This window comes from Petromyzon marinus, unplaced genomic scaffold, assembly GCF_048934315.1.
Source record: "Petromyzon marinus isolate PM22_M1 ecotype Great Lakes invasive population unplaced genomic scaffold, UKy_Petmar_22M1.pri1.0 PM_Scaffold_29, whole genome shotgun sequence".
NCBI lineage: Eukaryota > Metazoa > Chordata > Hyperoartia > Petromyzontiformes > Petromyzontidae > Petromyzon > Petromyzon marinus.
This window is the reverse complement of record NW_027423268.1, coordinates 354025-372326: the sequence shown is the minus strand read 5'-3', so window position 1 is coordinate 372326 and position 18302 is coordinate 354025. Positions and strand designations below refer to the sequence as shown.

General features: G+C 47.0%; 2 protein-coding genes across 7 annotated transcripts in view; both read right to left on the bottom strand.

Annotated features, from left to right (window-relative positions):
* LOC142923111 (exosome complex component 10-like) overlaps positions 1–18302 on the bottom strand; it is a 34315-nt gene that overhangs the window by 4306 nt on the left and 11707 nt on the right. For 3 of the 5 annotated variants that reach the window (XR_012940532.1, XM_076064048.1, XM_076064045.1), the window contains 8 exons: positions 17563–17711; positions 16744–16794; positions 15633–15744; positions 14409–14459; positions 13973–14054; positions 12890–12945; positions 12442–12516; positions 207–285 (listed from right to left, as the gene is read on the bottom strand). Coding sequence is in view for 4 of the 5 variants with exons in the window: in XM_076064048.1 (XP_075920163.1) it covers positions 207–285; positions 12442–12516; positions 12890–12945; positions 13973–14054; positions 14409–14459; positions 15633–15744; positions 16744–16794; positions 17563–17711 (655 nt within the window). In the remaining variant the exon portion in view is untranslated. The other 2 variants (XM_076064046.1, XM_076064047.1) reach the window with 2 other exon arrangements.
* LOC142923117 (exosome complex component 10-like) lies at positions 283–10246 on the bottom strand. Of its 2 annotated transcripts, XM_076064055.1 has the most exons (8): positions 6558–6659; positions 5741–5791; positions 4477–4588; positions 3241–3291; positions 2802–2883; positions 1408–1463; positions 1047–1148; positions 283–697 (listed from the first exon to the last, which is right to left on the bottom strand). In XM_076064055.1, exons 2-8 carry the CDS (start codon positions 5770–5772, stop codon positions 524–526), a joined length of 609 nt encoding a protein of 202 aa, XP_075920170.1. In that variant the 5' UTR covers positions 5773–5791; positions 6558–6659; the 3' UTR covers positions 283–523. The 2 variants fall into 2 exon arrangements, with proteins under 2 accessions (XP_075920170.1, XP_075920169.1); XM_076064054.1 differs by lacking the exons at positions 283–697; positions 1047–1148; positions 1408–1463; positions 2802–2883 and adding exons at positions 7976–8133; positions 8991–9181; positions 9940–10246 and having other exon boundaries at positions 2996–3291; positions 6558–6706.

The following is an 18302-nucleotide window of genomic DNA, read 5'->3' as shown; positions in this document are numbered from 1 at the left end:
TAATCCTGGATCTTCAGAGATGCTTGCTAACAGCACTTGCCCCAAGTCTGTTAAAGGTGAAACGATTTTTTTGTCGTGTGTTTGTGAGCAACGCCTCGACTTCTGTACGTGTCTGCATGTGTGTGTGTGTGCACATGCACGTGCAAGTGTTTGCGACTGCTGGATTAGTGCATGTCTCTGTGTTCATGGTGTGTGTGTGCCTTCACCGTGTTTGGCTTTTGCAGGCTGTGCCGAGCTCTTCTTTGGTTTCTCTGGCACTTTCATCAGTTTCCAGCGACTACAGATCTACAGAGACGGATGAGATAGCACTCAACGGGTTCTCATCACTCACTCAGTCAACTACTTAAACACTCATTCACTTACTCAGCCACTCAGGTACTCGTTCAACAATCCAACCACTCATGCGCTCAACTACACTCTCTCACCTACCCAAGCACTCACTCAACCATTCATTCACCCACTCATCTGCTCAAACATGCACTCAGATAACCACATTAATCACCAAACCACTAAAATTGCTCACTCAGCACCCATCCGCACAAGTGGTTTGTGAAATGGAATGATGGAGATAATGATGATGGAGATGTGAGCAAGATGTTAGCACACAACAATCACGTGTTAACTCAAACACTTTTGAGTTAGGATCCAATTTCTTTTCTTGAAATGGCAGAGATTTCCCGTCACTGGATGGTAGATACTGCAAGCACAAGCACATGAACAGATGCACAAGCGAACTTTTTATTTTCAATCACTTCCTCGAGTCCCCACGTCTTCATGTTTCCAGGATTTGTGCGTCAATAAAGACCGTTTTATCCAAATCCTAAGTGACCCCGTGTCACGTGTGACCCTGTGCTAATATTGTGTCTCTATGCCTCCTATCTGTCTCTCATTTACCATGCCTCCTGTGTGTTCCCCACGTCCCTAAGTCGCTTGTATCGCTGCATTGTCTTGGTGTCCTTGTAATTCCCGTGTCTCAAAGTCCATGTATCTCAATGCCACTCAACTACCCCTGTGCCTCCACATGTCCCTGTCTCCCCATGTCTCACCATGCCAAAGGGGTTGACGAACGTCTGCAGGACACGCGCTGCCTTCATCTGGGACGTGGAGCTCTGAGCAGTGCGAGCCTCGTTCTGCTGCTCTTCGCTGTCCTGCACACCACAGCAGAGCGCAGAGCGCTACAGCACATCGCAGCGCACTACAGCAACATGACAGCAATTTCAGCACAGCTCAGAATGCGACAGCACACAAGAGAACACACAGAACGCCCCAGCACATGATGGCTAACACAGCAAACACAGCACGGTACAGAAAGCTACAGCACACGAGATCACGCACAAAGTGCTTTCGCCAGCGGTGTGGGAGATGAGACATGGGTTGGTTGTGGTCGTGTGAGGATGTTGGGCTCACGTCAAACAGGGTGAGGACCGGGCGCGTGGCAGGCACCGCCCTCCGTGCTCCCTCCACTGCACCACACAAAGACAAAAGTCAAAGATCCTCAATATAGCTTTGAAAAGACTTTTAGGGCAAGTGCTGTTAGCGAGCATCTACGAAGGTCAGCACAGAACACGAAGGGGATGGGAGGACCAACACTACACCCAGCCACCTTTGTCTCCCCAGTGCTGATGCTTTACACGCACTGAGTACTCATTTAAGGCTGAATTAATCTAAGGGAGCCCCAGGACCGGTTTAGATATTCGTCACCGGTGTTGGCCATAAGCAGCTATCGGACTTGGGTCGCCAGGTTAATAGTGCAGCACGCTAACCAGCTAAACTACTGCTGTTCGTCGTGACCGGGAATGGAACTTAGGCCATCAGGATTGTGCCACTACACACTACCACTGCACAGCCGCTCTCTAGTGACATACAGACATAAGCTAGCACAGAAGATGCACAGAGATACAGACTGAACAATACACACGTGAACACACACCCACACACAAGCAATAATATACAGGGCCACACACCTGTTGCAACCGCTGACACACAAAACGTACACATGCAGACAGGCAAATAAAGACACGTTAACAGAGATACAGGAATGAATACACACACATATGAATGGAAATGCACGCAATTGAACACAGACATAGACACAAAGATAGTGAAATAAATAATACGCACATACACGCAGCAGCCAAAGAAGGGTCATTGCTTAAAACATCACCTATTATGTAAGTTTTACTTTTAGGACAATGTTACTGAAAAGTATTTTGTTATTTTGCTTGTGCCCCACTGTAAATGCAGTCAGGACATTACTTTTCGATTTAAAGCTTTCGTGACTGCAATGATTCATCTTCTTTGGTTCTTTCGGTAAAGTCACGTAGAATGAGAATAAAAAAATAAATTGATAAAATAAAATAACACAATAATATTCTCACGACGTTTCGGCCACAACACAAGCGGCCTTCATCAGGTGAAGGGAGCGAGACTGTCTGGTAGGACAGCGCTTGTGTTGTGGCCGAAACGTCGTGAGAATATTATTGTGTTATTTTATTTTATCAATTTATTATTTTATTCTCATTCTACGTGACTTTACCGAAAGAACCAAAGAAGAGGACATTACTTGTTATTTATTTCACTAAATTATGTTTAATTTGTACGCAGAACATGGCAATTATTTGTATGATTACTACTCAAATTATAAGTGTGATATTAAAAAACAGCACGGTATTTTTTCATGTCAATAAAATGAAATTTACTCGTGACAGGCTAGGTGTACACATCACTGGTCACGAATAAAAAATATATAATCCATATCATGAGCTTTGCCGATATAACCAGCACAACTAAGTGTGAGCTACCTTCAGTACCGTGCCTTGTGATTGGCTGCCTGTCGTCCAATGATAAGCCATCGTGAGGACACAAGAGAGGGTTTTCCAATCGCTGTCAAAACACAGAAGAAAATTGATTGAACAATCAGTGCCACACTAGGGTGGGCATACAAATGATACCATTAATGTCACCTTTGAGGGATTGAAACATTTAGATTGTACTTTCAGGGTCAGGCAATGAACCAACAAAATCACACAGGGGTGTCAACCTACACGACAATCGTAACATTATTCACACTCTAAGGACGGACATGAACTGAGCTCCTCATTGTCACGACGGTTTTGGGACGTGGAATTAAAAAAAAGAACCACAAATGAAGAGTTCTGTGCCGGATGAGAAAATGAGATGTCGAGTTTATAATCGCAAGTAAAGATGGCATTTGTGTGATGAGTTTTGGTCTCTGGTCACCTCTGTCCAGGTGATGAATGTTCTCGATGGAGCCTTGATGGGCGTTTCGCTCTGCGGGAACAGCAGCAAAGATTATTAAACAAACGCAACCTTTACTGCAACGAGTCATTATTTTTGCAGTCACTTGTGCCTGGTTGTGACCATCAACTCGCTACATTTGTGAACGTCGTTTAACCACGGGTGGCTGAAACTCCCAAGATCCAAAACCTAGGATCTTAGCCGGGTGGTGTTGGTGGCGAAGTCCTGTAACCCAGCACTATGGAGGCAACAAGGGCGGGTGGATCACACAAATGTTGTTAAACTCCCTTCCCGTTGCTTTTCTGGTGTCATAGCATGGCCTGCTAGAAGGGGGTACAGCAAAGGTTGACTTCATCTATTCGTTCTGTATGGGATCGACTGTTGCCTCCTCGCATGTGTGGGTTTTCTCCAGGAACTCCGGTTCCCTCGCATATGTAAACACTCATTAATTGGTTGATAACACCTTCATATATAGACGACCACAAAGTTTGGGGGGAAATTTGGCACAGGCTCACCGCCTGGTAGCCTTTCCCGCTCGTCTGTGGTTCCTCCTCACGCCTCTGAGTCGTTCTCTCGCTTCGAGTGAGCGAATAATGTGCAGTGTGTCACAAGTTAAAAAATTATTATTGAAACAGTGCCGGATCATTGTGTTTGACCCAGTATTGGCCCCAGGAGCCACCCAGTCACCACCTATATTAAATCCATACTCTTTGGTTCTTTCGGTAAAGTCAGGTAGGTAGAAAAACAATAGATTACGACGTTTCGATGGCAACACAAGCAATCGTCATCAGGTGGGACAACCACACCAACTGCTGAAGACAGCAGTTGGTGTGGTTGTCCCACTGCTGTCTTCAGCAGTTGGTGTGGTTGTCCCACCTGATGACGATTGCTTGTGTTGCGATCGAAACGTCGTGATCTAATATTTTATACCTACGTGACTTTACCGAAAGAACCAAAGAGTATGGATTCCCGCAGTCACGAAAGCTTCAAATCAAGATTATATTAAATGTTTGATTATATTTATTTATGAACATTCTGCCTCGGACCGCTCGCTATCCCTCTCCCCCTATGACTTTCAGTCTCTGTCTCCCACTCTTTTGTCTCTGTTCTCGTTCTCCGACTCTCTTGCCCTATCTATCCTTCATCCGTATCTCAACCGTGGCTGTCCATTATGAACCCCTCGCTGCTCCACCGAGCCGCCTCCGCTTCTGCGCTCACCTTGATGAGCGGGACGAGGCGTGCCTGCTTGACGAGCTGCCACAGCTCATTGGCGTTCTGCCTCAAGAGGGGCGGCACCGGATTGCAGCACGCGAGCACGCCCTGCAGCTCCCTGCGTCGGCAACGACGATGTCAACATGTTAGAGCAGCGACACGCGTCACAACACAACGCCAGAGCAATGCAACATCACGGCAAAACCACGTCACAGCAACAACACAATCTCACAGAAACAGCACAACGTTACAACAAGCCAGCACTCCCTCTCTGTCTTGCTTCAAACAGCAATGGCATGGACTAGGGTGCATATAGCCGTTGATACTGGCAAAAGCATATCCGTTCAAGATGGCGTACATATATCCTATTCATGCTGGTGTACATACGTATATTGTTCATTCTGGCGTACGTGCGTATAGGCAGCTCAGGAAAGTCTATGAATGTATAGCCTAATAAAGTATTAAAGCTTTCGTGACTGCATAAAATTACTCATTGGTTTTTTCGGTAAAGTCACGTATGTAGAAATACAATAAAATTATATTATTTATTGTATTTCTACATACGTGACTTTACCGAAAAAACCAATGAGTATGTATAGCCTGTTCATCCTGGCGTACGTATGTATATTGTGTTCAGGCTGGCATACGTACGTAAAGCCCGTCTTGTCTGGCGTACGTATATATAGCCTGGTCATTATCAGGATCATACTAACCAATGCTATTACCACAATGCAACCTTCATCATCACCATCATACTATCACCATATCCATATCATCACCAGCATCCAGATCACCATCCACATCAAAACATTATGAGTGGCACCACCATCAACACTATCACTACCACTCTCACTACTACCAGCACAATCATCAGCCACCACCACTATTACCAACAACAAGAACAGGCGCCATATGCCAATAAGTGGCGGTGACATCACCACGGCGGTTGTCTCAGGCCAGGTGCACTCCGAAGCCACGTGCAGTGTCGAAGGCTCGTTAACAGGAGCTCACGGAACAGAGCCAGGTGCCATGGGTTGACTGACTGCAATGACTGGGGCAGATGCACCAGCTGTGCACGCGACTGTGCCAACTTGCTGCATTTTAGCCGCCCGGCACTCCGCTCTTTATTGTGAGCATCGCTCTTCTGACATTCGTTGTTGTTGGAGGGCGAATATTACCACCACTGTCAATACCATCATGGGTATCACTCGCACCACCATCCCAACTGTCCCTGCCACCACCGGCCCCACCACCACCGTGCGCGGCTTACCGAGGCATCTCCTCTGCGATCTTCATGAGCATGTGGTTTGGGAGGACTTATCTGTGACAGCAACAGCACAACACACACCGGTCAGGCCAGGGCACAATGCACATCTCAGCAATAACAATAATCACACAGGCCGTACAGGCCCAACAACGCAACAGCGACAGTAATCGTACAACACAACCATTGACCTACGGCACTGGAATGTGAAGTTTCTACAACTGGTTCAGGATCACGATCAGGTAAATTAAAAAGTGCTGCGTCGTACACCCCAGTGTTTGACTGTGCTATATTATAAACACCCGTGTATCGATATTTCCATTTTAATGTGTTATGGTCGAAACGTCGTGATAATTTTTATTGTTTTATAAATATTTTATTATTTATTGTTTCCCTTCAACGTGACTTTACCGAAAGAGCTAAGAATATGAATTACTGCAGTCACGAAAGTTTTAAATCAAAATTTAGACTGTGTGTTGTTTTGGTGCGGTCTTGGATCGTTTTTGTTGTTGTTTTGCTGCCTTGCCCTAAAGTGCATTGAGTGTTAAAAAATCTACAGTAATTAATGTAATTATGCAATTTGCACTTATATACTTTATATTCATACATTTGTCGCTACTCTGGACATCTGTGATAAAGAGTTCATAGCTCATCGGATTCCTCCAGTCTAAATAAATATTCTGATAAATCAAGTTAAAAATGTTGAACACTGTGGTGTTGTTCCGTTTGCTGTGTTATTCTACGCTGTTGGAAAGTCCCATGCTTTGCTGCACTATGCATGCAGTGCAGTACACGGCTATTTCAGCGCCGCGTGCGCTCTCACCCCGTGCTCTCGTCCTCGGCGCGTGCCGTGCGGTCGCGCCAGGCGTACAGGAGCCGGGCGGCGCTGCTCTGCTGCACATCCAGTGGCTGTTTGTGCTTGTGCAGCAGCTCCAGGTAGGAGTCCTCGGTGAACACCGGCTTGTGGTAGCGCTGAGACACACACACAGACGCACACAGGGAGAGAGAGGGAGATGGAACCACGCAAGTAGTGACAGCGGCAGCAATAATTACCAGGGTTGTTAAAACGATCATCGGTTAACTGGTAATTGTTTTCAGCATCAATTACCAGTTCTGAAAGTTGGTAACCAATGTTTCCTGTGGGAATTTTTATCGCGAATGCACTAATTAGGATGCATGAACATTAAAACGGTACGGCGGGCCCGAGTCACCACATTGAACATAAATCGGCATTTTGAGACCCCCTCCACTGCCACTGTGTAGCATATTATTACGTTCCAGGGACTCTACGAGATGATAGGACAATAGTCTACACACATTACACCATGAACTATATCACTTCGTTGATCTAGTAAAAAAGATAAATATATTCTTTATTTATTGCTTGAGGACTTGTAACGGAATAAACAATATTTTTGGAGAGGTGGGAAAACTGTCCCGATCGAGAGTGAGAATGGTGGATTTGCTTACAAAGATAGGCTTGCAACTTGCTCACTGGTGGAGCCAGTGGGGGGTGGGGTGGCACGTGCCCCCCCAATGATCCGATCGGCATTTTGCGACCTTCACTGCCACTTTGTAGCATATTATTACGTGTCAGGGACTCTATGAGATGATAGGACAATAGTCCGAGTCCATAATTGGTAATAAGTAACGGCAAAGCAGTTATAAGTGACTCACAGAATTGTGCGCAGTTGCGTATACAGGACACGACTTCCCTGAAGGCATCAACACCTTCAGCGAGCGCGAAGCCGATCACACAACGCGGTTCGAACTCGACCCTCGATCGATGGCTGCGCCATCGCCGCACACGCGTCAAATAAAGACCAAGGAACAAGTCCTTACTTATTCTTAGTTTTTTCGGTAAAGTCACGTTGAAGAGAAACAACAAAATAACAAAATATATATAAAACAATAAAAAATTCTCACGACGTTTCGACCATAACTCAAACGGTCATCATCAGGTGTGTCATGCAAACCGACACACCTGATGATGACCGTTTGAGTTATGGTCGAAACGTCGTGAGAATTTTTTATTGTTTTATATATATTTTGTTATTTTGTTGTTTCTCTTCAACGTGACTTTACCGAAAAAACTAAGAATATGAATTACTGCAGTCACGAAAGCTTTAAATCAAAATTTAAGTCCTTACTTACTAACACTATCTTTTTTCATTGCTGGAGGGGTTGCCCCCCCCCCCCACCTGAAAATCCTGGCTCAGCCATTGCCCACGCGCCACTCACCTTGAGGGCCACAGTTCGGCTCTGGTCCCACCACAAGCTGCAGGAGGTTGGGTCGGCCCAGCGCCTTGGTGAGCAGGTCGGCGCGGACGCGGTCGTACACGTACAGCAGGTAGTGCGTGTCGGCACGCGCATAGTGCAGCATGTCTGGCAGGAGAGGCCTGTGTGTGTGTGGCGTGCATACGTGGAAGTGTGCAAGTGTTTGTGTGCGTGTGTATGCAATTGTGAGTGTGTATGTGTTTGTGTGTGAGTGTGTGCATGCGAGTGTGTATGAGACGCAGATATTAAAGTACCGCAACATTTATCTGTTGACCCATGTTTCATTTCCGGTGAAGGCTAACATCATTTGGGAGTGATATAGTAACCAGTATTGGATCTCCCCCAAGACTGACTGGGCCTTAAATGAGTACCTAGTATAAGATATGAACATCAGCACTGGGGAAACAAAGGAGGTCAGGCATGATGCTTACCACATTACCCTCTCAAACATTGTGACAGCCTTAATAGGGGCTCGCTTAGATAACTTGAGGAGGGGGGGGGGGGTGAAAGTGCTTCATATGTACTGTTCTATGAACCCAGTGATGGGACTTCAATTCCTCGCCCTGGCCAACTAGATTCAGCAGTCTATTCAGGCGACACGGGGGATCTTTGTCCTTGTGTGTGAATGTGTAAGCAGTAGAGTATCGGCTAGCACCCTGTGCTATGAACCTGGTGAAACGAGTTCGATTTCTACTCACGGCCAACACCTGTGACAATTATCTGAACCGGTCCCGGCCCTCCACTAGCTCGACTCAGCCTCAAATGAGTACCTGGTGTAGCGGTGTGTAAACATCACCACTGGGGAGACAAAGGCGGCCGTGCATGCTACTGGCCACCCACCCCCTCCTTCACAGCACTTTCCCCAACAATTAGTTGAGGCTATACAGGGGATCTTTGCCTTTGTTTTTGTACGTGTGTACAAGTTAGCCCGTGCATGCGCGCGCGTATGCAGAGGTTCGAGCAAGTGCGGCGTGCGTACCGGATGCGCCAGTCAGCCAGCTGGTACTGCTTGTCGGTAGACAGGCTGCAGTAGTGCATGAGGAGGTGGGCGAGCGAGTTTCTGGCGAGGCCGAGGGAGCGCGCCGCTGGGTGCGTGTCGAACAGGCCCACCACGTACAGGCCCAGGTCACGTTGCAGCCACTGAATGTCCGAGTCCGCTCCGTGGAAAACCTGCGCCCCCGCCACACCGCAGCGTCAATCACCACGTCACCGTGGCAATCACTGCGCCACTGCGTTGCCGCGTCAAGCACCACGCCTCTCACGTGGCCGGTGCTCAAGATATGGTTACAACGTCCCAAGTAACCATCGTCGCCGCCGCTGTCAACAAGGCATGGCTGCAGCCAGCCCCCCTTAATTGCTTCCTTTCTCTATTTCCCTTGCTCGCTCCGACCTGCGCCCTCCTATTCTTTGGTCCTTTCGGTAAAGTCACCACCACGTAGAAGGGAAGCAATAAAATAATAAAAATATAAAACAATTAAATTATCACGACGTTTCGACTGCAACAGAAGCAATCATCATCAGGTGTGAAAACCACAGCAATAAATTTATTGTTTTATATTTTTATTATTTAATTGTTGCCCTTCTACGTGACTTTACCGAAAGAACCAAGAATATGAATCCCTGCAGTCACGAAAGCTTTAAATAAAAATAAAAATTCTGCTCCCTCCTGTTCTCCCCGTGTAATTCTGCGCCCCGAGATGTTTGTTACGCTTTAGGTGCAATACAAGTGCAATTTATTGTTGTAAACATTCACCCAATGGCATTCATATCGAGTGTGCAGGCAGTGCAATGATACATTGGCAGCAAGCTGGAGGGACCCAGGCGTCGTGCTACAAAGTCGGCGAGGGAGAGGGATGTCTCTCTCCTTGTTTTGCTGTCTCACTTGATTATTTTGTTTATGCATGTCTACGTGCACGCGTGCCTCTCACCTTGACAATGTTGGGGTTGGTGAAGGCCTCGTTGAGGATGTGCAGGTCGTCGCGCAGCATCAGTGTGTCGATAATGAAGTCCTCTTCGCGCGTCGAGATTTGCATGAGGCAGGTGATGCCCAGGAAGGAACGGTATGAGTGATGCTACGGGGCCACGCACAGGAATAGCCGCTCAACGGTGGGCGGACAAACAAGAGTAGAAGAGGCAGATAGGCGGTCGAGCGGGACGAAAGCACACAGACGGCACAACCCAACAAACCAACCGCACATCACAACTCGATATTATACGACCACACACGTCACACACACATGCTGGCACGCACCCAGACAACAAACACAGATCCCCCGTAGAGCTTTAACAGACTGTTGGGGCAAGTGCTGTTAGAGAGCACCTATGAAGGCCGAAACGGCACACGAGGGGTTGGGTGGCCAGCACCACGCCCGGCTGCCTTTGTCTCCCAAGCGGCAATGTTTTTAAACATCGCACCAGGTACTCAATTGAGGCCGAGTCAAACTAGGGGAGGCCCAGGACCGGTTCAGATAATTGTGCTCTCGCACAGTCGGCGTTTCGACTGCAACACAAGCAATCATCATCAGGTGTGAAAACCACAGCAAGAAATTTATTGTTTTATATTTTTATTATTTTATTGTTGCCCTTCTACGTGACTTTACCGAAAGAACCAAGAATATCAATCCCTGCAGTCACGAAAGCTTTAAATAAAAATAAAAATTCTGCTCCCTCCTGTTCTCCCCGTGTAATTCTGCGCCCCGAGATGTTTGTTACGCTTTAGGTGCAATACAAGTGCAATTTATTGTTGTAAACATTCACCCAATGGCATTCATATCGAGTGTGCAGGCAGTGCAATGATACATTGGCAGCAAGCTGGAGGGACCCAGGCGTCGTGCTACAAAGTCGGCGAGGGAGAGGGATGTCTCTCTCCTTGTTTTGCTGTCTCACTCGATTATTTTGTTTATGCATGTCTACGTGCACGCGTGCCTCTCACCTTGACAATGTTGGGGTTGGTGAAGGCCTCGTTGAGGATGTGCAGGTCGTCGCGCAGCATCAGTGTGTCGATAATGAAGTCCTCTTCGCGCGTCGAGATTTGCATGAGGCAGGTGATGCCCAGGAAGGAACGGTATGAGTGATGCTACGGGGCCACGCACAGGAATAGCCGCTCAACGGTGGGCGGACAAACAAGAGTAGAAGAGGCAGATAGGCGGTCGAGCGGGACGAAAGCACACAGACGGCACAACCCAACAAACCAACCGCATATCACAACTCGATATTATACGACCACACACGTCACACACACATGCTGGCACGCACCCAGACAACAAACACAGATCCCCCGTAGAGCTTTAACAGACTGTTGGGACAAGTGCTGTTAGAGAGCACCTATGAAGGCCGAAACGGCACACGAGGGGTTGGGTGGTCAGCACCACGCCCGGCCGCCTTTGTCTCCCAAGCGGCAATGTTTTTAAACATCGCACCAGGTACTCAATTGAGGCCGAGTCAAACTAGGGGAGGCCCAGGACCGGTTCAGATAATTGTGCTCTCGCACAGTCGGTACGGCGACCGGCTCCTCTTGAGGGCGCTCCACCTTCATCTTCTTCTCCGCTGCAGACACGGGGATCCGTCACTCATGGCGCGTGCGTGCAGTAGTGTGCTGGTTAATGCACTGCAAACCCAGTGACCTGATTTCAATTCCCGCTTGTGATCAACAGCAATGGCAAATATTTGATAAAGTCCTGGGCCTCCCCGAGGTCGACGGAGCCTTAAATGAGTACCGGGCACGATGTGTAATCATCAGTGCTGGGGAAACAAAGGCAGCCGAGCCTGGTGTTGACTACCCACCCCTCGTGTAATCCTGGATCTTCAGAGACGCTTGCTAACAGCACTTGCCCCAAGTCTGTTAAAGGTGATGCGATTTTTGTTTTTGTCGTGTGTTTGTGAGCCACGCCTCGACTTCTGTACATGTCTGCATGTGTGTGTGTGCACATGCACGTGCAAGTGTTTGCGACTGCTGGATTAGTGCATGTCTCTGTGTTCATGGTGTGTGTGTGTGTGTGCCTTCACCGTGTTTGGCTTTTGCAGGCTGTGCAGAGCTCTTCTTTGGTTTCTCTGGCGTTTTCATCAGTTTCCAGCGACTACAGATCTACAGAGACGGATGAGATAGCACTCAACGGGTTCTTATCACTCACTCAGTCAACTACTTAAACACTCATTCACTTATTCAGCCACTCAGGTACTCGTTCAACGATTCAACCACTCATGCACTCAACTACACTCTCTCACCTACCCAAGCACTCACTCAACCATTCATTCACCCACTCATCTGCTCAAACATGCACTCAAATAACCACATTAATCACCAAACCACTAAAATTCCTCACTCAGCACCCATCCGCACAAGTGGTTTGTGAAATGGAATGATGGAGATGATGATGATGATGGAGATGATGATGTGAGCAAGATGTAGGCACACAACAATCACGTGTTACCTCAAACACTTTTGAGTTAGGATCCAATTTCTTTTCTTGAAATGGCAGAGATTTCCCGTCACTGGATGGTAGATACTGCAAGCACAAGCACATGAACAGATGCACAAGCGAACTTTTTATTTACAACCACTTCAAGTCCCCACGTTTCATGTTTCCAGGATTTGTGTGTCAATGAAAACCGTTTTATCCAAATCCTAAGTGACCCCGTGTCACGTGTGACCCTGTGCTAATATTGTGTCTCCAGCAACATGACAGCAATTTCAGCACAGCTCAGAATGCGACAGCACACAAGAGAACGCACAGAACGCCCCTGCACATGATGGCTAACACAGCAAACACAGCACGGTACAGAAAGCTACAGCACACGAGATCACACACAGTGCTTTCGCCAGCGGTGTGGGAGATGAGACATGGGTTGGTTGTGGTCGTGTGAGGATGTTGGGCTCACGTCAAACAGGGTGAGGACCGGGCGCGTGGCAGGCACCGCCCTCCGTGCTCCCTCCACTGCACCACACAAAGACAAAAGTCAAAGATCCTCAATATAGCCTTGAAAAGACTTTTAGGGCAAGTGCTGTTAGTGAGCATCTACGAAGGTCAGCACAGAACACGAAGGGGATGGGAGGACCAACACTACACCCAGCCACCTTTGTCTCCCCAGTGCTGATGCTTTACACGCACTGAGTACTCATTTAAGGCTGAATTAATCTAAGGGAGCCCCAGGACCGGTTTAGATATTCGTCACCGGTGTTGGCCATAAGCAGCAATCGAACTTGGGTCGCCAGGTTAATAGTGCAGCACGCTAACCAGCTAAACTACTGCTGTTCGTCGTGACTGGGAATGGAACTTAGGCCATCAGGATCGTGCCACTACACACTACCACTGCACAACCGCTCTCTAGTGACATACAGACATACGCTAGCACAGAAGATGCACAGAGATACAGACTGAACAATACACACGTGAACACACACACCCACACACGCGCAATAATATACAGGGCCACACACCTGTTGCAACCGCTGATACACAAGACATACGCATGCAGACAGGCAAATAAAGACACGTTAACAGAGATACAGGAATGCATACACACACATGAATAGAAATGCACGCAATTGAACACATAGACACAAAGATAGTCACAGAAATAATACGCACATACAAGCAGCAGCCAAAGAAGGGTCATTGCTTAAAAATCACCTATTATGTAAGTTTTACTTTTAGGACAATGTTACTGAAAAGTATTTTGTTATTTTTGCTTGTGCCCCACTGTAAATGCAGTCAGGACATTATTTGTTATTTATTTCACTAAATTATGTTTAATTTGTACACAGAACATGGCAATTATTCGTATGATTACTACTCAAATTATGAGTATGATATTAAAAAAAACAGCACAGTATTTTTCATGTCAATAAAATGAAATCTACTCGTGACAGGCTAGGTGTACTCATCACTGTCACAAATAAAAAATATATAATCCATATCATGAGCTTTGCCGATATAACCAGCACAAATAAGTGTGAGCTACCTTCAGTACCGTGCCTTGTGATTGGCTGCCTATCGTCCAATGATAAGCCATCATGAGGACAGAAGAGAGGATTTTCCAATCGCTGTCAAAACACAGAAGAAAATTGATTGAACAATCAGTGCCACACTAGGGTGGGCATACAAATGATACCATTAATGTCACCTTTGAGGGATTGAAACATCTAGATTGTACTTTCAGGGTCAGGCCATGAACCAACAAAATCACACAGGGGTGTCAACCTACACAACAATTGGAACATTATTCACACTAAGGATGGACATGAACTGAGCTCCTCATTGTCACGACGGTTTGGGGACGTGGAATTAAAAAAAAGAACCACAAATGAGAGTTCTGTGCCGGATGAGAAAATGAGATGTAGAGTTTATAATCGCAAGTAAAGAGGGCATTTGTGTGATGAGTTTTGGTCTCTGGTCACCTCTGTCCGGGTGATGAATGTTCTCGATGGAGCCTTGATGGGCGTTTCGCTCTGCGGGAACAGCAGCAAAGATTATTAAACAAACGCAACATTTACTGCAACGAGTCATTATTTTTGCAGTCACTTGTGCCTGGTTGTGACCATCAACTCGCTACATTTGTGAACGTCGTTTAACCACGGGTGGCTGAAACTCCCAAGATCCAAAACCTAGGATCTTAGCCGGGTGGTGTTGGTGGCGAAGTCCTGTAACCCAGCGCTATGGAGGCAACAAGGGTGGGTGGATCACACAAATGTTGTTAAACTCCCTTCCCGTTGCTTTTCAAGTGTCATAGCATGGCCTGCCAGAAGGGGGTACAGCAAAGGTTGACTTCATCTGTTCGTTCTGTATGGGATCGACTGTTGGGTTTTCTCCAGGAACCCCGGTTCCCTTCCATATGTAAACACTCATTAATTGGTTTATAACACCTTCATATATAGACGACCACAAAGCTTGGGGGGAAATTTGGCACGGGGTCACCGCCTGGTAGCCTTTCCCGCTCGTCTGTGGTTCCTCCTCATGCCTCTGAGTCGTTCTCTCGCTTCGAGTGAGCGAATAATGTGCAGTGTGTCACAAGTAAAAAAAATATTATTGAAGCAGTGCAGGATCAATGTGTTTGACCCAGTATTGGCCCCAGGAGCCATCCAGTCACCACCTATATTAAATCCATACTCTTTGGTTCTTTCGGTAAAGTCAGGTAGGTAGAAAAACAATAGATCACGACGTTTCGATCGCAACACAAGCAATCGTCATCAGGTGGGAGAACCACACCAACTGCTGTCTTCAGCAGTTGGTGAGGTTGTCCCACTGCTGTCTTCAGCAGTTGGTGTGGTTGTCCCACCTGATGACAATTACTTGTGTTGCGATCGAAACGTCGTGATCTATTATTTTTCTACCTACGTGACTTTACCGAAAGAACCAAAAGAGTATGGATTCCTGCAGTCACGAAAGCTTCAAATCAAGATTATATTAAATGTTTGATTATATTTATATATGAACATTCTGCCTCTGACCACTCGCTATCCCTCTCCCCCTATGACTTTCAGTCTCTGTCTCCCACTCTCTTTTGTCTCTGTTCTCGTTCTCCGACTCTCTTGCCCTATCTATCCTTCATCCGTATCTCAACCCTGGCCGTCCATTATGAACCCCTCGCTGCTCCACCGAGCCGCCTCCGCTTCTGCGCTCACCTTGATGAGCGGGACGAGGCGTGCCTGCTTGACGAGCTGCCACAGCTCATTGGCGTTCTGCCTCACGAGGGGCGGCACCGGATTGCAGCACGCGAGCACGCCCTGCAGCTCCCTGCGTCGGCAACGACGATGTCAACATGTTAGAGCAGCGACACACGTCACAACACAGCGCCAGAGCAATGCAACATCACGGCAAAACCACGTCACAGCAACAACACAATCTCACAGAAACAGCACAACGTTACAACAAGCCAGCACTCCCTCTCTGTCTTGCATCAAACAGCAATGGCGTGGACTAGGGTGCATATAACCGTTGATACTGGCAAAAGCATATCCGTTCAAGATGGCGTACATATATCCTATTCATGCTGGTGTACATACGCATATTGTTCATTCTGGCGTACGTGCATATAGGCAGCTCAGGTTACTCTATGTATGTATAGCCTGTTCATCCTGGCGTACGTATGTATATTGTGTTCAGGCTGGGATACGTACGTAAAGCCTGTCTTGTCTGGCGCACGTATATATAGCCTGGTCATTATCAGAATCATACTAACCAATGCTATTACCACAATGCAACCTTCATCATCACCATCATATTATCACCATATCCATATCATCACCAGCATCCAGATCACCATCCATATCAAAACATTATGAGTGGCACCACCATCAACACTATTACTACCACTCTCACTACCAGCACAATCATAAGCCACCACCACTATTACCAACAACAAGAACAGGCGCCATATGCCAATAAGTGGTGGTGACATCACAACGGCGGTTGTCCCAGACCAGGTGCACTCCGAAGCCACGTGCAGTGTCGAAGGCTCGCTAACAGGAGCTCACGGAACAGAGCCAGGTGCCATGGGTTGACTGACTGCAATGACTGGGGCAGATGCACCAGCTGTGCACGCGACTGTGCCAACTTGCTGCATTTTAGCCGCCCGGCACTCCGCTCTGTATTGTGAGCATCGCTCCTCTGCCCTTCGTTGTTATTGGAGGGCGAATATTACCACCACTGTCAATACCATCATGGGTATCACTCGCACCACCATCCCAACTGTCCCTGCCACCACCGGCCCCACCACCACCGTGCGCGGCTTACCGAGGCATCTCCTCTGCGATCTTCATGAGCATGTGGTTTGGGAGGACGTATCTGTGACAGCAGGAGCACAACACACACCGGTCAGGCCAGGGCACTATGCACGTCGCAGCAATAACAATAATCACACAGGCCGTACAAGCCCAACAACGCAACAGCTACAGTAATCGTACTACGCAACCATTGACCTACGGCACTGGAATGTGCAGTTTCTACAACTGGTTCAGGATCGCGATCAGGTAAATTAAAAAGTGCTGCGTCGTACACCCCAGTGTTTTACTGTGCTATATTATAAAACACCCGTGTATCGATATTTCCATTTTAATGTGTTATGGTCGAAACATCGTGATAATTTTTATTGTTTTATATATATTTTATTATTTATTGTTTCCCTTCAATGTGACTTTACCAAAAGAGCAAAGAATATGAATTACTGCAGTCACGAAAGTTTTAAATAAAAATTTGGACTGTGTGTTGTTTTGGTGCGGTCTTGGATCGTTTTTGTTGTTGTTTTGCTGCCATGCACTAGAGTGCATTGAGTGTTAAAAAATCTACAGTAATTAATGTAATTATGCAATTTGTACTTATATGCTTTATATTCATACATTTTTCGCTACTCTGGACATCTGTGATAAAGAGTTCATAGCTCATCGGATTCCTCCAGTTTAAATAAATATTCTGTTAAATCAAGATAAATATTTTGAACGCTGTGGTGTTGTTCCCTTTGCTGTGTTATTCTACGCTGTCGGAAAGTCCCGTGCTTTGCTGCACTATGCTATGCAGTGCAGTACACGGCTATTTCAGCGCCGCGGGCGCTCTCACCCCGTGCTCTCGTCCTCGGTGCGTGCCGTGCGGTCGCGCCAGGCGTACAGGAGCCGGGCGGCGCTGCTCTGCTGCACATCCAGTGGCTGCTTGTGCTTGTGCAGCAGCTCCAGGTAGGAGTCTTCGGTGAACACCGGCTTGTGGTAGCACTGAGACACACACACACGCACACAGGGAGAGAGAGGGAGATGGAACCACGCAAGTAGTGACAGCGGCAGCAATAATTACCAGGGTTGTTAAAACGATCATCGGTTAACTGGCAATTGTTTTCAGCATCAATTACCAGTTCTGAAAGTCGGTAACCAATGTTTCCAGTGGGAATTTTTATCGCGAATGCACTAATTAGGATGCATGAACATTAAAACGGTACGGCGGGCCCGAGTCACCACATTGAACATAAATCGGCATTTTGCGACCCCCTCCACTGCTACTGTGTAGCATATTATTACGTTCCAGGGACTCTATGAGATGATAGGACAATAGTCTACACACATTACACCATGAACTATATCACTTCGTTGATCTAGTTAAAAAGATAAATATATTCTTTGATTATTGCTCGAGGCCTTTTAAGGGAATAAACAATATTTTTGGAGGGGTGGGAAAACTTTCCCGATCAAGAGTGAGAGTGGTGGATTTGCTTACAAAGATAGGCTTGTAACTTGCTCACTGGTGGAGCCAGTGGGGGGTGGGGTGTCACGTGCCCCCCCAATGATCCGATCGAAATCCCTAATTTAGAT